This window comes from Cydia splendana, chromosome 17 (genome assembly GCF_910591565.1).
Source record: "Cydia splendana chromosome 17, ilCydSple1.2, whole genome shotgun sequence".
NCBI lineage: Eukaryota > Metazoa > Arthropoda > Insecta > Lepidoptera > Tortricidae > Cydia > Cydia splendana.
Genome location: NC_085976.1, coordinates 14,502,778 through 14,527,597, shown reverse-complemented (window position 1 = coordinate 14,527,597; position 24,820 = coordinate 14,502,778). Strand labels below are relative to the sequence as shown.

Here is a 24,820-nt window from a genome sequence, read left to right as displayed (position 1 = left end):
TGGCTTTATTTAAATACACTCAATAAGTCTCTTTTATTATTTATCTAACTTTAAATATAAGAAAATAATGGCTACACAATTACACAAATATAAAAATATCACTATTTTGTTCAATGGAATATTACAATATAATCAATTCGTAGCATAAGATAACTTAAAAAAATAATTCACACTCGCTATATTTATAAAAACTATACCTAAGGCCATTATAGAACTTGTTAGAATTTGCTCTGTACTGATATGACAGTTTCACTAATTTACATACATTATAATTCTAAGACTATTTACACCACTTGCTTTATGTATGTCATTGCTAAATAAAAAAAATACAAATATATTTCGTTAAATTATATTTATATTCTCCTATCAAATTATAATAAAATGGCTAAAATACAAGTGTTTATAAAAACAAACTGTTTGTTCTATAAAAGCACGTCAAACTGTAGGTATGCAGAAAGGAACCAACTTAAACGTTACTTTAATTCATTATGACGATTTCTGGGGGCCAGCCAATATTACAATCGTTTGTAGAAAAGGAAACGATGGGTTATCATTTCCATCCATTATTTACGTTTATCAATCAATCAATCAATAGTTGATTTGCAGATAAAAACATAGTACAATGCATGCAAATACATTTATATTAACATTACACCACCCCAACACATACACAACATTAACATTATTATCTTAGCGTTTCGTTTTGTTTTCTGCAATCGATTGTCATCTTGGCTAGGCAGGGGGCCTATTTATTTTGTATTCATAGAAAAGTTAAGTTGGTCGTTTTCTGCATAACTACGGACAATTTTATACATGCTTACAACAGTAACACACAAAATAATAATACTAACTAAAATGGCGCCTTGATTGATGATACAAACTAGATACTGGAAAATCTTTTCGATAATCGTAGTTTATGGGAGGAAATGTCATTTTACATTTTACCATCATAAAATTTATACAGGTACCATTAATAACGACACGGATAGAGTGCCAAAACATGACACAATTTTAGCACTCTGACCGCATCAAAACTAAGATGACGTTACGTTGAATAAGTTCATATTGCATAATGACATCCTCTATTTTTCGCTTATATATTCCGCAAACATGGAAATGTATACATAAAGCACATTTTCTAGCAACTTACAGGTAATTTGTGGAATTAGTCTGGGGCGTTGAGTAGAGACTGGGAGTCCAGGAGCTGTGAGGCGTCGATGAGGCTCACCTGTTTGATATAACAATGTTTAGCAATGTTTGGACTTGTTGGCATCATTTCTTTTATATTAAAAGGAACAGAATAAAGTTGAATATCAGTCATTTGTCAGGCTCGAAATACTCTAACGGCTTGGCCACGACATTGAGCGACTTGCGACGGCGGCAGCGATAACCATAGGTTGGAGCGAGACACAGCAATCGGACCTTTCGTTCCCACCTATGGTTGTCGCTGCCGCCGTCGCAAGTCGCTCAATGTCGTGGCCGAGCCGTGCAGTTCGTAGTAACAAATATAATAACAATTGGAATATGGTATTTTTGTTTTGTATGTTTGTATTAATAGTTTAGTGTCATCGGTAGATCAACATAGGGATAGGAGTCCAAAAGTAACGTCTCAGGTAAAACAGTATGTGGCCGGAATCCTATCAAAGTGCTTTCAGTACCAGGAGGCCAGAAGTAACAAGTAGTTACCTGCATACAGTCGAGCGTGCTACGCGAGTTGCCGCGCGCCACGCTGAAGGGGAAGAAGCGAGACACGGCCGCGGGACGTGTAGGCTCGTCCCAGTCGCCGTTGGACTGCCGGTTGCTCATTATCGACAGGGAAGACAGTTTCTCGTTTAGTCGTTGTATCTGTAAACATGTTTCTGATACAACCGAATTCTTACTAACACTGTCTAACTACATTCTGAATCTCTTTTACCCTTTCTTAACAAAATATACTACTAATATCTAGCAGTTTCCTTGTTAGTGAAACTTTCCGCGCTCCCTCAAATACGGGGCTGGTTGGGGAAGCGAGAAGAGGGTGGTAAATGCAGCAACATGTACAAGAAGGTCCAGAAAGGCAAAGGACATAGGCCTTTTCTAGCCTTGGTATCCGGCTGAGAAACATTCTGTAGAACCTGATGTCGTACGTGGCGTATGGCCACAGAATAAATAATAGTACTAGGTACAGAAGACTCACTCTCTAACAAAACGCGTCTGTTACGATCAGGACAGAAATGGCCGCGAGGTGGCGACAGCGCCACGCGCGGCTTATGGCTTTCCCCAAAATTGGGGCGGAACGGATGTACTTTTAGCTACCTGTAGCAAAGCGACGAAATCGCGGAGTGAGCCACGCCTGGTATGGCGTCCACCAGAGACCAAACTCAAAAGGCCTAACTCAAAAGAAAACTCAAGGCCTAATTAAAATAAACTAGTGTGCACTTACCTCGCCGAGAACTGAATAGTTGAATATGTGGTACTGCACGGGACCGGCGTATGGCGCGTCTAGTGGAAGCAGCCAGCGTTCGTAGCACTGCGACCACAGTTCCATGCCGGCCACGGACGTGCAAGGTTCTAGTCGTTGTAGCTCGGACGGTTTGCCCGGCATTGATGAGGTTGCTACAAAAAGAAAATTAAGTATTATTACACTGAAATAGATAATAAAAAGTGACCTAGCTCTTCAATGCAGACTGGACTTGAACCGGCGTTTTAAGCTTTGGCGGCTGATACCATCTCTAAGCCATTCGGTCACGGCGGCACCCTGCCTAATCTTTCACAGTATACGCAATTTTTGAAAATTTGAGACAGGTGTCGCCATTACAATAACATGACATATTTCATAAAATAATTTAATTTGTCCCTGGTTTCAACTTTCATTTACGGACAAATTTATTGCAAAAGATTTAACCGAACTGAAACTTAATGGTTTATGTTATTTTATTTAAGATTCTATGACATCCTTACAAGTCTTTCGACTCAAGAATCAAACCAGATCTGATTAGAGTCTATGTCATAGTTACCATACTTTTTTATTACGTCTAGTGATTCATTAATCATTAAATTAATTTCAAAATTCCTTTTAAAATGTACATAATTATAAAAAGGTTACAGGGGACTCACATATCCTTTGCTTTGGTGTCATTACTGGTTTATCCGACATGTAGAGAGGGTTGTAGAACAACGCCTTGTCCTTTTCCGAGAACTGCTCGCCCCAATCCCAAACCGGCCTTTGGACGAAATTCTGGAATAAAAGACAATGTTTAGAAATATACTATTGAAATGCGTAGCGGACAAACGATCTTCTGACGGTATTTTTTTTAATATATACAAAACCTTGAGGTCATAAGAACGTTGCCCACCCAACAACAAACGCTTTGCCGAGCTTTGTTTATTGTTACCTCTGTCACTCTATAACGATTAGATCTTCAAACCGGTCAAGAAACTGGTAAAACGGCTTTTTTAAAGACGGTGGTGAACAAGCGTACCTACGGTCAGGCTAATAGTAAGAGGACACCGTAGTAGACACAAGCGCGTTGTCGATCCAAGACAAGCGCGGCACCGATAAGGGAACCAGGAGTACAGAAAAGACAGAAGCACGGTGAGGAGTGTTACCTTAGCAACAGCGAGCTCACGGTCCCTCGGGCAGTTGAACAGGAACGTGTCGAAGAGGTGGTTGTGCGCGCAGTCCCACAGCGTGGTGAGGTACGTCTCCGAGAACTGGAACTTGTCCGGGAACTGCTGTAACAGCTGCCACGTGCAATCCAGGAAGAGTAGGAAGACCGGTGCTGTCTGGGCGGCTGAGGTGTCTTTGGAGTCTTTGGGGTTCCCGGGCCGGGGGAGCCCGAATCTATGGGATAGAAAATAGGATATATTTAATCGTGGCATAAAAATACAATTGTCACAGGCACTAGTTTATGTGAAAGCTCTTCCAATCAAACTAGGTCTTATCAGAATAAGATTTTTCACGATCCCAACTCAACATTAGATTCTGACGTGATGACAATGGGATCAACTGTGAAGAGACCGATTAACGACAATACCATTTATTTAAAAAGATAAGCCCAAGTGCCTGTAAAACCTACCTGTCGCAGAACGGGTGTCCTAGCGCCACCCATTCCTTCTGTATGAGCGACTGGAAGCCCGATATAGTCCGGAAGTGTGGGTCCAGAAGCAACTGCGTTAGGCACGACACCACCGCGCAATAGTCAACGCCGTCACCTGGTTAAAAATACATTGGTAAAGTAACATTCTTAAAAACAACTACTAACGATCCAAGAACGCGTATCATTTGTTTGCTTAGAGCATTTAATAACTGGAGTCGCCTTTAAGAGTTTACCCCTCTGCCGAAAACCTTGCACAATTGTGCAAACTTTTGTATGGACTGACATGGCTATTTGTACGTTACGTAGAAATCCTATAGAAATAGCAATACATTTGACGTCCCCTCCCCCGCAAAAATCGGCAGACTGTTTTGTACAGAAAATGACAGCCATGACGTCTCCGGTTACTAAATGCTCTAAGTTTGTTTATAATTTAAAGTATTTAACCTGTATTTAACCTTTTATGTCATTAATTCATAAACACCAACATTATAAACTGGTTATGTTTATTATTTATTAATATTAGTAGAGGAACGGGGGTGACTTCATCGTTGGATGCCAGTGCACGGGTTTTCATTGATACATAACAATCAAGGTAGGTAGGTATTGGCCTACAGTTTGGAATTAATTAGGGTAACGACATGCAAATTTTTAAAAAATATATTTAAATGATTTGTTTGCGTCAATGTCTGTTGTTTTAATTGTCGTTCAATTAGTGTCAGTAGACATGTTTTGGAGCACGGTCAATTGTTTACTGCTTTGCGTATTTATAGTCGAGTCCCAAGCGCAGTTTAACATCTTAAGCACGATAGCGAACATAACGTCGCTCGCTAGCAACACTAAGGATTTCATCCACATCGCCTCCGAGAACGGATATGATGCCGAGAAACACGAAGTGACGACCGACGATGGATACATACTGACGGTGTACAGAATACCGCCCGGGAGCAAATGCCCCAAGAAAGCCCCCCTGCTGCTGATGCACGGCCTTCTACTATCGTCCGAGTGCTTCGTAGTGTCGGGACCGAATGCTCCCGCGTTCGTACTAGCTCGAGACTGCTACGACGTGTGGGTCGGCAATGTGCGCGGCAACCATCACTCCCGCAGGCACGTGACCTTAGACCCCGATAGAGACTTGAAGTTTTGGAAGTTTTCAGTCGACGAAATTGGATTTTATGACATTCCGGCCATGGTTGACTACGTTCTGAAAGCGACAGACTCGAAAAAGCTGAGCTACATAGGCTATTCGCAAGGAAGCAGCGCTTTCTTCATTATGAACTCTGAGAAACCAGAATATGCAGAGAAAATTAGTCTCTACATCGGTCTGGCACCAGCCTCAGTTTTATTACATACTAAATCGGAATTTGTCAGAAGGGGACTGTCACTTATAAACTCCTTGCAAAACAGCCTAGAAGCCGTGGGGGTGTGGGAGACTTTATCTCGAGGTCAACCGACTCAATTTATCTTGAGCACATTGTGCCAAATTAATTTACTTACAGAGTTAGTTTGTGATGTAGGATTGTCTATAATAGATTCGTCTCATTCAGACTCTATTACCCCAGAAATTTTACGAATGATATTTGAGTACGAGCCATCAGGCACATCAATTCAAAACTTGGCTAGGTATGGTCAGGCGATGAATGAACCGAAGTTCATTAAATTTGACTACGGATCTGCAAATAATTTGGACTTGTACGGGAGTAGTGAACCGCCAGAATACGACCTGGGGAAGGTGACCATGCCGACTGTGGTGTTCCACGGCAGGTGGGATCATGTCGTGGATACAATAGACATAGGTTGGCTCACGAGTCAGCTGCCGAATGTGCTGGAATATGTGACAGTGGAAGACCCCCTGTGGAACCATTTCGATATGATCTACAGCCGATATTGGAAGGAAATGATTTATGTTAAGATGAAGAAATACTTAAATGAATATGACCATAGTTATTGATTAAAGTTTTATTTCAGGACTTTTACAACAAAATAAAAACACTACGAATACTTATAAATAAAAAAATTGCCCTAAATCGTGGTCTGTAGGTAGGGTGCCCAGAAGGCTGGCCGCATTGCCCCGCTGGATAGCAATGCTGATCCTTTGGGCAAAATATTGGCCAGCCCTCTCTCTGGTCACCGGAGGCCTCTATGAGGCGCTTTGACAGCTCCTCATAGAGGCGACGCGCACTAGGTCCCCACGGCCCCAGGGTTTCCACTCCAAACGCCGCAAATATGTAGCTACTACCTAGTGTGACATATTTGCGGCGTTTGAGGCTTTCGGCCGAGGATGCGGCCGCACCAGCGCCAAGTTTGGTGCTTGGAATATGGGACGGCGCCAGGGTATCTACGCACGTAGCGTCCCAGACAAGTGGCCGTCCCATACTCTAAGGCACCAGCGTCATTCCGTCAGGCCTCTTGCCATCGACCCTGGCCAGACCGTCGGGCTCGAGGACTGCCGGTATCTTGGCACTGACAAGGGCCCTTCGGATGACGTCGTTGAGGCTGGCGTGGCGGGGGATCCTTCCAGCGCTACGGCTGCATGAGAGGCCGTGGTGGCCCAGATTATCAACCATATCTCCGCATTGGCACCGGTGGGGCATGTTTGTTGGTGCCCCTAGTCTGAGACATGTGGCCAAACGGAATGTTGTGTTATCCAAAAATGTGCCAACAGTTGTGGATGGTAATGTCTGTAACCACAGACCCGACTCCCATTCCGCAGTGGCAAGAAGACGAGCTCGATCTGTCGGACTATGTGCCGAATCTAGGAGACGGTTCGTAGTTAGACGGCAGAGAGGCTCGTCCCACTGCCTCTCCGAACATGGGTTGACAGGCGGGTCTGTGTTAGGACATGTTAACTGCCATACGTTCTTGGCCTCGGTACAGTGCGAAGCCTCCAGGACCCCAAGGGAAGGGGCTAGAATTTTCCCGATAAGGTTTTGAGCACCGTGTACCGAAGCCAAGAAAGCGGGTAACGCCACGCTGGAAATTTTGCGGATGTCCAGGCCGCCCAACCTAATGGGTAGGCTAGCCTGGGTCCATGTTCTTTCGCCAAAAGAAATGTTGAAAATGGTGGTTAGGGTTTCTAAAACTAAGTTGTCCAAGTTTGATAACAAAGAAGGGTGTTTCCAAAGGTGTGATCCGCGGAGAATGTATGTGAATTTTGGGACGAATAGACAATGTTTTATGATACAATACGCCGAATGTATATTAATTTTGATCAGACGATGTGAGGATGCCTTAAAATTTTGAATTTTTGTATCTATAAAATTTTCGAAAGATTGGTCCAAGATGGGACAACCAAGGAGGTGAAGCGTTTCTTTTTTAATAATTTTGATTCCAGGAGCTAGTTGTTCAAACTGTTCTAGTTATTCATGAAACTAAGCTCCTACTTACGCATGATAATGGCCCCAGATGTACAAAGTGCTAACGTTACATTTTACACAAGTCTCGATGGTTAAAAAAACCAGCGTCGAATAAAAATAACACTTGCGCAAGTATCTTTCACATATGTATATGTGCGTAGTGATGCTATACACATACATACAAATATGCTATACACAAATATACAAAATACTAACATATTTACAATTTATGAGGAATTATTTATACACAATTACATTTTAAAAGAATAGCGGCGTTTTACTTTTTTATTTCTTACTTTTACGTTTAGGACAGCCAACGTGGCAATGATAATCCCATTCAACCAAATAAACAAAAACTGTATATTAGTTTAGAGAAATATCGTGTTCTAAATCGTTTACCAAAAGTTGTGCATAAATAAAGTTGAATTATAATTGTTTGCTGGCAAAGTAGCCTTGTTGTGTTCTACATTTCCGGAATTCTTTATATCAAACCGAAGGCCGATTTTAATAATAAATAGCTAGTAAGTAAATATTCTTCTTACACCAGAGTAAGAGCACAGGTAACCAGGCGGTCTTATCGCTAAAAAGTGATCACTTCCAGACAACCATCAACTTTAACATGATAATGTCATTAATGTACATTCAGAATAGAGCTTATACTTTAAAGCTCATTATTAATAAACTAAATTAATTGGTGTATAAATAATTAAGACATTACAAAAGATACATTTACTTAAAAGTTTTGAACTTTAGGTATCGCTAATTGACGTTGATCAGTTCGTCAATAAAATTATGGTTGGTGCAACAGCCCCTAAAGCTCACAATATGCTCAGTAGAATTATTTAACCTCTTTATCAGGTTCAAATATAAAAAAAACATTATCCGTCTATAGCGGGCCTTAAAATTTCGCCAGATTTCATTAATTGTAATAATACGGAACGTCGTAATGGTATTAAGTATGTTCATGGATACTGCCGATGATTTGATTATGATAAAAAATACTGACAAAATTAAAAAAATATGATTTATTATCAAAACAACTTCCTAACCTAATGCCTTTTGTAATAAGGTTTACGAACTGTCAGTTAACAGTGTGGGGATGGTACTAATTACTACACTTAAACTTATAAGACTTTAGTCTAATGTGGTTGAATTAATAATACTTAATAAACGTCTCACTAACACTAGGGCAAAACTGTTATCTTACAGCTTCATACAAATTCTTCTTCTTCTTCTGCTTTGCCTGCCCTTTCCCATTTTATTTGGGGTCGGCCCTCCGTATCATGCGTCTCCAGGTAGCTCGGTCCTAGGTCGTCTGTTTGTTTACTTACAGCTTCATACAAATACGACGGGATTATTAATTATCCTCAATAACGATGACTATATCTATTTAAATACTTTTTCATCTTTACAAAAATGGTTTCCTTCCAATAGCGACTGAACGCCATATCGACATGGTTCCACATCGGGTCCTCAACTGTAACATACTCCAGCACGTTCGGGAGCTGACTCGCGAGCCAATCCATGTCTATTGTATCCACGAGATGGTCCGACTTGCCGTGAAACACCACAGATGGCATAGTCACCTTACCCAGGTCATATTCTGGCGGGTCACGACTCCCGTAAATCTTCAAATTATTTGCAGACCCGTAGTCAAATTTAACGAACTTGATTTCATTCATCGCCTGACCATATCTAGCCAGGGTTTGAATAGACGTACCGGATGGCTCGTAGTCAACTATTCTTCTCAAAATTTCTGGGGTAACGGAGTCTGAATGTGGTGAATCAAATATAGATAATCCTACATCACAAACCAACTCTGTAAGTATCTTCATTCGGCATAACGTGTTTAAGGTGACTTGGACAGGAAGATCGCGGGCGAAAACCTCCCAAACACCCGTAGCTTCTAACGCATTTTGCAAAGAATCTATAGAAATCAATCCCGTTCTGAAAAGTTCCGATTTAGTGTGAAATAAAACTGTAGCTGGTGCCAGACCGATGTAGAGACTAATTTTCTCTGCATATTCTGGTTTCTCGGAGTTCATGATGAAGAAAGCGCTGCCTCCTTGCGAATGGCCTATGTAGATCAGATTTTTGGAGTCCGTCGCATTCAGAACGTAGTCAACCATGGCCGGAATGTCGTAATAACCCATTTCGTCGACGGAAAACTTCCAAAACTTCAAGTCTCTATCGGGGTCTAAGGTGACGTGCCTGCGGGAGTGATGGTTGCCGCGCACATTGCCGACCCACACGTCGTAGCAGTCTCGAGCTAGTACGAACGCGGGAGCATTCGGTCCCGACACTACGAAGCACTCGGACGATAGTAGAAGGCCGTGCATCAGCAGCAGGGGGGCTTTCTTGGGGCATTTGCTCCCGGGCGGTATTCTGTACATCGTCAGTATGTATCCATCGTCGGTCGTCACTTCGTGTTTCTCAGTTTTGTATCCGTATTCAGAGGCGATGTGGGTGAAGTCCTTACTATTGCCAGCGGGTGACGTTATGTTCGCTAGAGAGCGTACAAGGTTCGAGTCCGCTCGGGACTCTACTATAAATATGAAAAGCACTAATCCGTTGAACGCGGTCAACGTCATTATGGATACTGATACTAATCGAACGACACAACCAATCTATGTAGTCACGCTATAAGAATAATTAATAATGTAAACATTCTACTTCCTATTAAATTCAAAACGTAAACCTAATTATAAATGCAACAAAACGTAAATTCAACTTGTTTTACCTTGAAAATTAGTTATTATTTAAATTTACAGAAAAAATGTCAAGACTCAAAAGCGGCGCTAATTGATATTAATTTATTTTTTATTGATAATCACTATATCCCATGTTTCCGTAATATTAGCCAAGGTCATAATATGTAAATACCTTAATTTATTCGATTTATAGATAGATCGTAGCGTGTGTAAATCATGATGTTACATTAATTGCTTGAAACTAGTACCAAAATTGACAATTCGAATAAAACGCCTACATCTTCATAAAGTGCGTAAAAGAAAACACATTTAAGTAGGGATGTACCGACTAGTCGGGAAAGCCGACTATTCGGCCTTATTTGTAGTCGGCGATTAGTCGGCGACTAGTCGGCAAAAATGGCCGATTAGTCGGCACTTTATAAGTGACAGAAAAACAGGGCAAAAAGAAATAAACAGCAAATATTTTCCATAAGCTTTTCACCTATTTTACCCAAATTCCTATTTAGGGTGCTTACGAAAACTTTTTTTCGAATTATTTACCGCTTGGTCGCTTTCTTGTCCGATTGTCCGGTTATCGTATGATATACATTACGTATGATAAGCCTTAAGATTTTTTATTATTTAATTTTCAGCGTTACTATTTATAATATGATGAATAGCACGACGAAAGGGGTAAAACATCTGAACTATTCTGAACCGAACTTAGACGAAACTAATGATCCGGCCGACTAGCCGACTAGTCGCCGACTAATCGGCCATCCGAGCGCCGATTAGTCGGCTAGTCGGCCAAGTCAATAGTCGGTACATCACTACATTTAAGATATTTCTTCGGCTCCTATTAACTAGTATTTATTCACTCGCTCTCTCTCATTATCTTGATCTAGCTTATACAATGCTATTTAGTATTTAGGATTTTTATTTTTTACTCAATTAACGATTCTTACCATTACAAAACGACCTAATACTTCCGGGAAGGACCTTAGTATTTAGGTAAATATATAAAATGTTAAATAATTTAACTTTGGACTGCGCACCCAGACTTGGGACTGCAGACAAACTACCATTAACCATATGTGACGTTATCTATGAAACGGTACCTTATTGTCGATGGCGCTTACGCCATTATTAACGATGCTCCTATATAAATACTATGCCGCGCGACGCTGTGCGGCGTAAGCGCCATCAACAATGAGGTCCCTTTTCATAGATAATGCCCCATATACAGTTTTGTGGGCAAATGGAATAAACATAAGTTTTTAACACGTTCACTGCCAGTAACCCGCTCGGCGGGTTCTTTGTTCGTAGGCCTTTCGTCGGGTTGCTGTTAGTACCTACAACAGTGAGGCTCGAGGCGTGTGTTACCAGATGACAGGAATTTTCCTGACATGTCAGGAATTTTCGCCTTTTGTCAGGAATGGGGACCGAACACGAAAATGCCAGGAATTTTTTGAATTGATAGACTTTTTATAAAGTACCTTTTTATGTTCTTAAATTAATAATAAATTTTATGAAACTTAAATTAACTAGTAGTTCTCCCCGAACTGAGAACTCGCGATTAGGCAAAAATTATATAGAGCGATTTTGTTGCACCTACATACTTACTCGTATAGTGCGACGTAAAATAGTAGAAAATAATTTTTAAGAAAAATAAACCGACTTCTAAGGAGTCACCGTTCACAGGAGGATTTAAGTCACCATATAGATTAAAATAAACTGTATCTGTGGTAAGCCGAAATATTTCCTGTCAAATGTCAAATACCTATATTATGTTTATTTTTATCTTGCTAATAGTTTCAAAATGGTAAATTTAAAAACGATATTATAAAAGTGTAAGCCGAGCACTTTCATTTGATACCAAACTCGACCATACTTTCTTGCAAATAAAATGACCAGAATAGCAAGCCCCCTCACAAACAGCTTTTTGGCCTTCTAAGCTTTTCTAGCTCAATAACCTCTTGATCGAGCCTGCTCATAATTTAATGACTAAAATATAATGCCCTCGACTACATGTTTACCCAATTTAATTTAAATTAGAACAAATTTACTTTAGTCATTGAGTATCAAACTATCTTCTGATAGTTCAGCTTAAAAACATCGAAATGCCGGGACGTGCCGCTAGCCAGCCGCGTGTTCAAAGTTGAATGTAAGAACTTCGTTCGCTTCGCTCGCTCGTTCGATAAAACGCGGCTATCGGCTCAATTGGGTGGCCATCGCTAACGGCTACACTCCCCCTCCCTAGTCAAAAATATGAATGTCAGGAAAAATATTCGGAAATCAGGAATTTTGTCAGGAAATTCAAAATTTGTATCTGGTAACCCTAGGCGTGTGGAGGTTGTCAGACTGCTATTTTTACAATCCTCTTACCCCGCTCAATATGAAACGCACTAAACCATAGAAAAGAGAAAAAGAAGACTTACCCTCCTGCAGCACGACCGTGACGTTGTCGGCGAGGTGCTTGGCCGCCGAGTCTGCGAACGCCACGCAGCTGCCGACGTGACGCAGCCACCGGCTCGCCTCCATGAGCGAGTAGTATTGTGAATCTTGCACCTGGAATAAAGGTTCAATAAGTATAAGAGCCAACCCACACTAGCGTCTCCCGAGCGTCGGCGTCTACTCAACTGTTTGCATTCTATTGTTTGCTGTTTGCAGCTGTGTGTTTGTACGTACAGCAAGCATCAGATAGACAGTGATGTCCAAAATATCCAAATATATCTTAACACATCTTTGTTTCCATAAAAATAAGGATGTGTTCGTCAGAACATGCCAGTAAATATGTCAATATTTATTTGGCTACTTTGGCCGTCAGTTACTACTTGATGCGGACTGTAGTATGAGTGCATAACTATCAAGTCTCACCCAGAATCCGCCTAACGTCGTCGGCGTACACAACTCGACTAGTTTCTTGTATGAGGCCTGAAGCGCCCCTAACGTCGGCAGCGGAGTTAAGGCACTGCTTGGACTCGCGGCGTTGCTTGGCTGTTGGAAGCTGTTCCCGCATAGGTAGATCACGTGCGGCGGGGTCAGTTTGGGGTGCGAGCGTCGGACCTAAAACATTTTTTTTAAATATGTAAATTCACTAAAATACGTGACAAGCGGACGACCACCGAATTTCACAGGAAATTTTCAACCCAAGACCCAGTCTTACTTCAGTCGAAGTTTCGAGAGGCCGAAATAAGGCCATACTGAACGATTATTACTTTAGAACCAACCCGAAGTATACTTACATCGTATGGTCAGTATGGGTAATCGGCCTGTCACCCAGTATATACACATATACATTATACAGTATATACACATACACGTATTCATTACCTGTTCGAGCAGCACGCTCTCCGCGGTGGCGGCCTGCTCCGTGGGCAGCAGCTCCGCGCTCCGCAGCAGCGCGGCCCCCGCGCTCCTGCCCCACACCCATACTGGCACCCGGCCTGATCTGAAAACCAAAACCCAATACAAGTATAGCATTTATCAAGAAAAAATCTAATAACTGTGAGCATTTATCTCATTCATACGTGCCTTTGAAATCCGCGAAGAATTCAAAGTTATCTATGAAGTCTCCATACATAGGATTACAGCGTGATTTTGAAATCAACCTGTATAGTATAGCATAAACCTACTTGTGAGCATCAAATACATAGTGACAAAATGGCTAAATATATTGCAAATACATCCTTATTCCTGCGGTAACAAAGATGAATTGCAATAAATTTGGACTATTTCCGTCAATCTCTATTCTGAACCAGCTGAAGATCTAGATGCCGTGACATCCGACGTATTACCTGACTTAACAAACTCAAAGCTGTACTCTGATTGCCTAACCATGCATGCCATACGATTAAATAAACAAATGACCATGGGAAACTTTGCATGGAGTCTGTCTGTGTATCTCAGTTATGCAATGGAATACCGCTTGGTGACCATATAACGAAATGAAGTACATAAAAATACCTATTTAATGACCTAACTCTCATTTCCGTTGGTTATTGGGACCATTTTGATGCATAGTCCTTTCCGTGAAGTGGGTCGTTAGTAGCGAATGCCCCCGGTGCTGAATTTGTACGGCGAGAACGGGGAATTCCCTATGGTGGTAAAGAGCCTATATAAAAAAAAATCAAACCTGAAATGCCTCGCGCTCTCCATAAGATTATAGTCCAGCACAGAACTAGGCACTATGAGCGTCTCTCCCGCCGTCAACATGAAGGCATCCGACGTCCCGTTGATACAAGTTATCCTCCAATGAGGACATTCACATCTTTCTAATTCCTTCTTCCAATCCGTCGGTCGAATGAACATGTTTAAGTCAGAGGGTAGGGTGGGGTAGTAAGGTTCCTTGTATTCGAAGGCGAAGAGCAGATCGTGACGCTTTGGAAAGGCGTGGTGGATGAGCGCCATGGCGACTTTCCGGCCGTGGCCGATTGGCGAGTTGGCGAAACTGAATGTGAGGACTTTCATGTTCTGAAAAAAGGAAATGTTAATTTTATAATAGTAAAAACCAAAATGGGTTAAATATAAGATTTATTTTAAATTTAGACATGGTTATTGTTCATTATTGTGTTAATCGTGAGGTTATATGGAGCTAGTTTTATCTTTAAGATATCTTTATTTCAATGTGCACGTATTTGTTAAAGTAGGACGCATACATTTTCCAGATTTATGCTAACAGTGCCTATATACGTAAATAACAAGTATTAGCCCGATTAGCCGACGTTGTCTATTTGTAGTTATCTGTGTTTATTTTTAACCAACAGAGTTTGACCCTAGGGCCTAGGGTAACACGAGGGTATAAAGTGACGACAGGCTCCAAGATGAAGCTCACTGGTATTGAATTGAAAAAGCTGTTACTGATAATTATCAAATCATACAAAAAAAGTAATCAGGTGAGTCATAGAGTTATTTGAGATGACAAACGTACCGCGTGATAATGAAACCATACAGCGCAATGGCACAGTTAAGCTGATTAGATAAATCGCTGTATCGGGTTACTGAACCTGCATGTTTAATAAAATATAATACCTTTCTACTAGTAACGCGTTTGATAAACTAAACTGACAATGGATTTATATCTAAAGTATTTTTGTAAGAATCACGTTTATTTGCTTAATAAATACAAATATACAAACAACATAAAATGCTTAATACAATCCAATGCCAACAAACTGCCCTGCAGTTTGGCAGAAGAAAAAAATCTGTATTATAGGGTTTATTTCATCTGAATAAATGATTTTTTTTATCACTAAAAATTAGCGACGGGGCAGCCCTACCGCAGCCCTAGCCCTAACCCACCACTACCATTAACCAACTCTCCTCATATATGTATTTTTTTCCTTGTTTCAGTTTAAATAAACTTGTTGTTATCACTAAAATAACTAAGAAATACAAACCTAAAACTATAAGTAAAACTAAACCTAAACTAGCCTAAACTAACTACCTACTCGAACAACCCACCCCGCATCATTCCCGGCGAAAAGGTGGTGTAAGTCTTTAAAATTTTATAATGTTAATGTTAGCATTTTTCATTAGTGTGTCGACATTACGGTGGAATACATCATAATAATATTAAACCATAATCTTCCTATGACACATTAAGAATGGAATTTGTTGTGTTTACTGGCCATTACGGGGTCAAAGGAATTCTGGGCAAGATGGGACACTCTGACAACACCGATTGTCGTATGTGTGGCGAAGAGGAAGAGACAGTAAAACACCTAAAATGTGTGAATGTCACGCCCTCGCCAGACAAAGAATGAGGCACTTTGGAGCGGGATATCTGGAACCAAAGGACTTTAAAACGCTACACTGAAAAAAATATGAGCTATCGAGCACACATTAAAATAATTTCATTAAGATTAACTGCTATTACAATATCAACTAATGTACGTTCGTTCGTACGTAACGTACAAACAGTGAACTTTACTGCTTGGTTCGATAGTCTCATATGTAACCGTTTAAAGCATTAAACGTTAGTGCAATTTCAATTGTTTTAAACGATTTTTTTTCTCAGTGTACCCATGAGCTCCATCATCCGGCACATGGATATGGTGGGAAAAGCTCTTGAGTAGTTGACGGATCTTCTCTAGGGGCTAATTGCACAAAAGATCCCTATGGGTCGAAGTGTATCCGCAAGGGCCCCCGAAAACGATAAGATAAGAAGATAAGAATGGAATTCATTCATAAAGTCGCCCGCCGTGTACCTATTTTTGCACAGCTACCTGTACAGTCGAGTTCATACACGTCTCTACTCTACAAGGCAAAATTCCACAAATATATATAAACACGCCTCTAAGACACTGAAAATAAGGTCGTGTAAATATATTTTTGGTACGTTGGCTTGTAAAGATATTTGTAAACTCGACCGTACATACATCGATCAGGAGTTAGTCGGTTGGAAATATTTATACAGATTTGGATGCATCTTGTAACTTTTATAACACCAGTTTTTTGCGTGGGGATTAAGGGGCCCACAGATTACCAGTTCGCCGGACAATATCAGCCTGTCAGTTGTTCAGAACTGTCACCTTTTGCGTTAAACTGAGAGGCTGATATCGTCCGGCGAACTGGTAATCTGTGGGTCCCTTTAGAAAGAAATCTACCTTGCATATGACTTGTAGTCCTTTAACCTTCCCCGGCATGTCTCCCTTGGGCAGCAACCGCCGCCGCCGCACCGGCCCGCCGTCCGTGAGCCACACGGCGCCCACGCTTGTAAGTGCCGCTTCGTATGGGCCGAGGAGGTGGTTGCGTTGGCTGCATTCCTGGTAAATACAAATTAAATTATTATATCTGAGTTACACCGTTTAAATAAAAGAAACAACGAAAGGCAAATCTATCCAAATATATTCAGGAAGATTGTATAAAAACAGTTATTTGAATCCGTAACTTAAATGCAAGTTTGTGCTAGAACGAATCCAATTTGATACGGATACGGTCAAAATTGGACAGGAGACGTGCGGCAAAAAGCTGAATTGAACTTTTAGACCGCATTCAAGTTGTTAAACGCACCGGTAATCATTGATGGACTGACACTAATGGACTTTATCGTATAGTTTCCCACCACCTCGTCCGGACTAGCAAGATTGTCAGGCGATCTTGTTCAAAAATGTGACTATAAAATTCATAGATAGGTAATAAAAAGCATGAAACTGAATGAGCTTATTTATTATTAGATTATTACTCATCTTGTAGTGTAGATACATTACGAGCAATCAATCGGAGAGGCCTGCTGGATGCAATAACAGGCATCGTACACTAGCTCACGGAATACCGCTCTGCTACCAAGTTCCATGCAGTTAATGCTGGAATTAAGGATCTCCGGTCGATGCTTGTGCAGATTGTATGGGAAGGCATCAATATTTTTATAAAACGTGACCAAAACCTTAGGGCAGTACGAGCCACATCGTCGACACTTCGACAGACTTTTCGAGCGGCACGAACGCGAGCAGGTGACGAACAAAGAGCCGAAGCGGCCGTGGTCGCGGTCGCTGAGCGGTGCCAGGAGCCGCCCACCAGCTCACTGACGCTGTAAGGACGATGGTAAGTAAGGAGTGACTCACATCGTCGACCGACTTCTCGAGCGGCACGAACGCGAGCTTGTAGTTGGTGACGAACAGCGACCCGAAGCGGCCGTGGTCGCGGTCGCTGAGCGGCGTCAAAAGCACCACGCTGTGCGCCGCACCCACTATCAGCTCACCTGACGAATAAAAAAACTTATGTAAAATACAAGTTAACTTTATAATTTCTCTGGACTGCGAATGGCTGTCAAAAATGTCCAAAAATTGCGTTACGTAATACTTGAACGCTCCCAAAGTACCGTAAAAGTACTTCAACACTCAATATACAGACAGAAGCTATGCTCATTTTTCAGGATAAGATTAGATAGTGAGACAGATGTGGCATTCATTGGCTACGAACGGCGAACGAGACCTGGTAAACAAACATTAGATAACCTAATATTTGTGGAGGTACACAATACATACTAAAACCACAGAATAAGTACTTAATTTAAAACGAAACGGTCTTAATATGTAACGATCTAACTAAATTCAACGACCGGTGATTGAGTTATTGTGCTGGGCCGAAGCCCCGAAAATGTAATTAGGTATTTTCGATTCGATTTTCTGTTGAGCGACCTATAGTTGCATAATCTTACCTACTTTAAGTTCACACCACGATCATACATAGTTACCTACATAGTGAATTCCGATCTACGTACCTGATAAAAGACAAAAATATTTTACAAATAGCCTAACTTTCACAAGTATAATCCCATCCGGAAGAAAGTATGAAACTGTATGAAACTTGGCATACATGTAGCTTGTGTAGGTAATAAAAAAAATAGAAGGGGAGCAAGCTTGAAAACGAGTCGGACTAACACACGCAAAATATTTGTTAATCGTAGAAAAATTAGTCGCATGACAAGACTTCGGGCGGTTCTCTCAGACAAGTCACATACCTACATAGCCCGAGATGAATCGCAGCGCTAACACAAAGACCCTTATTCCAGTGAGTGACTAAGCTCACACTAAACAATGACCTACGCACTATAATGGGGCCTACAAAACCCAGTGATCCGGCTCGTAGGACCAATTAAGATGACGGGTTAATTAGACGCACGCGCAAAAGTACAATGACATGTCATGTCGTGTCACGGCTGTCGACACCTCCGTTACAGAACGGAAGGTTAGGACAGTTAGGAAATCATTTTAGCACCTATGTATCATCACGCTCCGCGATTGTTGCGCCATTTAGGGTCCTAGCTAAATTGGTTGTTCAATAGTTACGCTATAGAATTTCCAATTTAGCAAGAACCCTAAATGGCATAACAATCCCGTGTGGCGACTGTACAGTCAGCATCTAATAAATAGATTAGATAGTAACGGTTAAAGTGGCAAAATATATCGGAACACATCCTTTTTTCTATGGTATCGAAGTGGTATCAAACATGTGTTGCGATACATTTAGCCAGTCTGGCCGTCCCCATCTATTTGATGTATGTAGGTTCGTAACGTAGTGGCATCAGTGACCGACTGGGAACCAGTAATCCGACACTTTAATTTTTATCCAACAAAATAAGCATACTTGCTCATGCTTGGCACTGAAAGTGTTAACTGTGTTCAAAATATCATGAAAGCAAAATCATCAAGATTCTTACCTATATTGAAAATACGGTAAATTTGGTTGACGATGGAATGGCACATTTGTAATCGCATTTTTATACAAGGATATTTTTGTAGGTACATTCAGTATTTTCCATAAAAAGTGATGTCATATACGGACGGATACAAAATGTTCCCATACCTATTATATCAGCATTATCACAGCTAAGTAATTCTAATTAAAAATGAACTACGAAACCATTCTCGTGAGATATACCTACCTAAAACTTAAGTGACAAATACCAATATTTGACAGAACTATAAAAAATAGTGAATTATTTTTTATAGTCTCCAATCCGCATTTTGGAATGGAGAACCTATAGCCTAAACCCACTTTTACAACACAACGAGAGCAGATGAGTTGTGCCCAACACGGGCAATAAATTATTATTATTATTATTAAGCCCTTTATTCCTTAAATATATAATTCTAATTGCTAAATTAAATTTTATTTTATTTCTAATTTAAGGACCCCTTTTGGGTATAGGCCTCCTCCAATCTTTTCCAGTATATCCTATTTTTTGCATCATGGGTCCAATTAGGCCCAGTTATTGAGACAATATCGTCTATCCACCTTGTCTGTGGTCTCCCACGGTGTCTGGTACCTTGAGGTCCTTGCCATTCTGTGACCGTCTTTGTCCATCTTTGGTCTTCTAATCTGGCGGGCAATAAATACTGAACTTCTATTTTAAAACTAAATTTACCATAATTATTACGGATCTGAGAAAATGAAAGTGAAGTCACATCGTTACGTATTTACAACAAAGAGAATTAATTATTTGTTTAAGTGTAATCTTTTGTTTCGAGTATAATAGCCGGCGCTGTGAGAAATTGTTGCTAACTCCGTTCTTTCGCACATTGCAAATTTGTAGCGATACCATGTTATCAATAATCACCATCGCTAATCCCATGGACTCGAATTGTACCATCAGCCGTAAAAGTGCATGGCGAATTTATCAATGAATTCATTCATAATTTCTCCATGCAATTTCTCAGCTCACTGGACATGACTCGAGAAAGTGACAGAAGATGATGATGAGTATTCTTACCATTGTGATTGGTGTCGATGTTATAGTAGATCTTAATCTTGAAATTCTTGAAAGTCTGTTGACTATGTGCGAAGTTGGGGGTGGGGGACATACAAAGGGACGACATCTTCATACTATTTCGCACCTGCCAAAGTGTCATATAAGCAATTGTCCCACACCCACTAGGATGGACCCAGTGGCGGATTTGTCCTAAGGCCAAGTAGGCCCGGGCCTGTGACGGCAAGATATTAGGGGCGGCAAATTGTGGCAAAATATTCGCTGATGATAACAAGAAATAACTCAAAATGTAGTCAATATGATGGGTGCTGAGAAAGGGGCGAAATCCGCCGCCACTGGGTGGACCACACGGAGTGATAAGGCAACAAATGGTACATTCAACAATTTACCATTTGCTAGCCACTACATTAGGTACCGTTCTTGGATCAGATTGGGCTCTTATTGTTACCATTAAACCAAGCCAAGCCATTAAGCCAAGTCTTCGAGCTTCTCGACAAAATTAATAACTTTGCCGTTAATCTTAATAGGTCGACGTGGGTTATTAGCATACATCGGGGTTTTCGGTGCGGGAATGATTTCGTGTATTTATAACTTTGTTTATTGTAAAATAATTACCAAACTATGAATTAAACGTAGGTAGTAAGGTCCAAATGTGCTTAGAAATGTTAGATTAGTATCGTTTTTTACAGTTTTTACCTGTTATTTGGCTAGTGTAAAACATTCCCGCACCGAAAACCCCGATGTATGGTTATTAGATTACTGAGGCGTTATATTTTAGGAATTCCCGAGCGCAGTAAACCCCCCAGGTTGAAGAATCGAACCAACTTGGTAAAAATAAACATGACGCCTAATTTTAGGTGCCGATCTGCAGATATTTAACATTTTATACAAGGTATATTTATTTTACACTACCGGGTAAAAGTTTGAATTTAATTTCATAAAATAATATGTATAGCGTCATGCACCAACGCCGTTGGTTCTTCATGAGATTCTAGTACCCGTTATGGGTCAAAAACTTTTTTAGCGCGAGTTAATGTTAAACCTCTCTACCAAATTATAAAGCGAATAAGCCCCTTAGACGCATAATGCCAAAAACGCAAAACGCCATTCATACGCGAAACGCCAAAGAGATTTATTGCCAAATTCTGTTAATGCTGAATGTTGACAGCTCCAGGGTTGCCATTGGCCCGACTGGCCTTATGTTTGCCGGACATAAACGCGTTCGTGCCTATAGTCGGTTTGGTAGCCAGAGATAAGTTAACCTTTGTTAAAGAGGAGTAAAGTTGTAAAGACTGCTTAGATCCAGACGTCATTCTTGTAGAAATACTTATTTTTATTAGCTCCAAAGTTGAGCTTCTCTAGTATTAGTAGAATGATGATGTTGATGTCACGTAGAGTCTCAGCTCAGGCATGGGAATAAAAGTGCGAAATTTTATAGACCTTCTCAGGATAGAGGCTTTATTTTAACGCACCGGTGGTAGTTTTTGACATTAAAATACTTATGCATCCAATTGTAAATGACGCACGCGAGTTTATAAAGAGATTGTCAGTCTTTACTAGTTACTTGTCTGACATTTCTCAGCGTCAGGGGCACGAACGCGCTGGACCGTTAACTTCTTTTATCATTCGGCGCTTGCGTAGTAGCCGCGACCGTGAAAAGTTTGCATTGACTCATTTATGCAGAAACAAAAACATCTCCAAGTGTAAACAGTGCTGCGGATTATGGACAATATTGTCCGTAGACTTTAGATAACTCTTAACGCAGTAAATTGTAGCCGTGTTCCCTATCTATAGTCTATAGTTGCTATAAACATGTGTATATGCTTGCAGCAGAGAAAGGAATACAGCCGATACAGATGACCAGGGGCCCGTTTCTCAAAAACATGTAACTTGTAATACAAGTGGAATCCTTTTCTAACAAAAGCTGTCAAAAAGTGACATCCACTTGTATTACAAGTTACAAGCTTTTGAGAAACGGGCCCCTGAGATGGCGGTATTTGCGTTGCGTTTAAGATAATTATAGGACGTTAGGCAGAATAAAAAAACTCCTACCTGGTCTCAAAACGCCCATCACACTTGCTAAGTCCCGATAAACTGACAAAACGGATGTCAATGCTTCCCGTACTTCCGCGGCCGAGGTCCAGGCCCCATCGACAGTTAATTGATCATTCGTCGACCTTACTACGCCGGCATAAGGTTCACATTACTAGAAGAAGTGCCAGGCCATAGATGGCGGTACAGTTAAGCGCACGTAACGCATACGCAATGAGCGCATTATCGGCAATTGCATCACTGAAACGCTGATCTAACTTATGCGTCAATGGAGTCTCAAAATTAAGGTGATGTTAATTAACGGCCGCCCCATACTAGCGTCTTTTGAGCGTCGCCGTCTAGTCAGCGCAATGGGAATAAAAATGGCGTCGTTGCGCAGTTGCGCCAACGTTGCGTTGTGCAGCAGCTATAGAATTGACTAGACGCTGACGCTCGGGAGACGCTAGTGTAGACTGGCTTTAGTGCTTACAGTTTATGAACAAAATATCAATATTTATTAGAGATGCCCCGAATAGTGAATTTGGCCGAATACTGAATACCGAGTATTCGGCCCCTCTCTCGGCCGAACACCGAATATTCGGCATGACATGCGATTATCGTGAGTCACAATTATTATGAAAACTGTTCGCCAACAAAGCACAACGTTTGCTAAGATATATGTTGATGTTGAACAGAATTAATGAATTTAGTTAGAGTCAATCAAATCAGACCCATGATAAAAATAAAATATTTTGTATTCTACAAATGCTCAAAAACGTGCCTTTGTATTTAACTACTTTCCAAGAATACATTTATACTATTAAATATGCCTAGTTTTAGGTTATGTTTTTGTGTAATTTTTCATTTTAGGTAGGTGCATCAGATATTCGGTATTCGGCCGAATAGTAGGGAATATTCGGCCGAATACCCAATATTCGGCAAAGTGGCCGAATACCGAATAGTTGCCGAATATTCGTGGCATCTCTAATATTTATCCACTTTTGAAGACTTTTAGAGAGACTCCACACCAGCGTCTCCCTAGCGTCGCTCAAAAGAAGCTAGTGTGTGGTGGCCCTAACAGCAACCATTTCACTTGACTAAACTGTGAGTGATGTCTGTTAAAGCTGATCATTGTTACTCTGTCTAGTCTGCTATTCTGCATAATGATAAAAACTCAATTGTTACTTTAAAATAATATTTGTACTACTATTGACAGTTAAGTGAATCATCATAGACCTTATTTTAATGGGTTAAGGCCCACCGATGTCCAGTTTAAGCCGTGTTGATAGTTAATGTAAATTTACTACTGATGGTTCAATTGATTATAGTAATTTTAATATCAGTATGAATCATTAATTTACATCATCATCCCATTAAAGTGTATAAAAGATAAAAAAAAAACAAAGAAAATATTATGACAATATAGCTTGTATCTACAAGTTTTATGGTTGAATTGGCAAGGTTATTGGTATAAGAAAAATATCATGAATTATCACGATGGGGGACCGGGGTCATTTTCATTTTAGTAAGTAGAAAAATAACTACTATACTTGATATTTAGAGGAGTCTTTGATATCTTGGGTCATTTTGGATAATGTTATAATGGATAAAATTTTGAACAGCTAACAAACAAAGTTTTAAACTAGATCTAGACTAGAAAATCAATAAGACTCACCATTTAGCAGTTTGGGCTTCACTTCTTGAACTGCTCCATTTCTGTCCCCATTATTCTGCAAAAATTATTAAATCATAATCATAATCATTTATATAAATATATAAAGTCTCGACCTTATCAAGGAAAAACACTTGTTAAACTAAACATTCGTTATATTGACTTTAATAATTAGCACAAATTAAATTAAAAACTGTAAGATATACTATATAAAGGCACAATAAGAGTAGGGTTTCAACTCAGCGGGAGGTTAAGATCGTGTAGCAACGAAACTGTATTCTATGTATTTAGAAAATGTTACCTTTGATGGAGATACATTGATGTAGCTCTTGAAGGTTTTCTCCGTTTTCTTCTCATTCATTTTTAAATAATATAGTTAATTCACTGGACACAAACACAAACGCGGGTCATAACGCCTTTGGCTATACTTAGACAGTGTTTACAATAATCCACATGATTTGTGTAGAATTCACATAGATTTGATAACAATCATCCCGCAAACACTCTTCACTCACACTTCGACACTGTCCTTCTAGTCCTTAGTGCTGGCCGAAACATTAAACTAAACATAATTATTAACAAATTAACTCTAATAATTAATCCCCAAAGGGGAATTTCCTAGTTGTAAGCAGGGATAAATAATATTTCTCCAAATCCTCATTCCCATGCCCCAATATGCAACGAAAACGAAACGACAGCGACAGATAACTCAGTAATTGCCAGATTTAAAATTGAAAGGGTGGCCATTTGTCGCATTGTATTTGTCAAGAAATTAAAGTCAT

General features: G+C 40.4%; 1 protein-coding gene across 1 annotated transcript; it reads right to left on the bottom strand.

Moving 5' to 3' along the window:
* Positions 1-714: 714 nt before the first annotated feature.
* LOC134798832 (myotubularin-related protein 10-B) lies at positions 715-24,765 on the bottom strand. The gene is made up of 14 exons (XM_063771216.1): positions 24,340-24,765; positions 24,042-24,096; positions 17,688-17,824; positions 16,731-16,889; positions 14,258-14,595; positions 13,456-13,573; positions 13,000-13,188; positions 12,561-12,690; positions 4,059-4,194; positions 3,589-3,823; positions 3,097-3,217; positions 2,423-2,595; positions 1,687-1,845; positions 715-1,228 (listed from the first exon to the last, which is right to left on the bottom strand). Exons 1-14 carry the CDS (start codon positions 24,397-24,399, stop codon positions 1,166-1,168), a joined length of 2,073 nt encoding a protein of 690 aa, XP_063627286.1. The 5' UTR covers positions 24,400-24,765; the 3' UTR covers positions 715-1,165.
* Between the last annotated feature and the right edge of the window lie 55 nt (positions 24,766-24,820).

Coding starts and splice junctions, on each gene's coding strand:
- LOC134798832 (XM_063771216.1), bottom strand. CDS start 24,399: ATGAATGAGAAGAAAACGGAGAAAACCTTCAAGAGCTACATCAATGTA. Junction 1,846..2,422: donor ACTATTCAGTTCTCGGCGAG/GTAAGTGCACAC, acceptor ACATGTTTACAG/ATACAACGACTAAACGAGAA. Junction 1,229..1,686: donor GCACGCTCGACTGTATGCAG/GTAACTACTTGT, acceptor TATATCAAACAG/GTGAGCCTCATCGACGCCTC.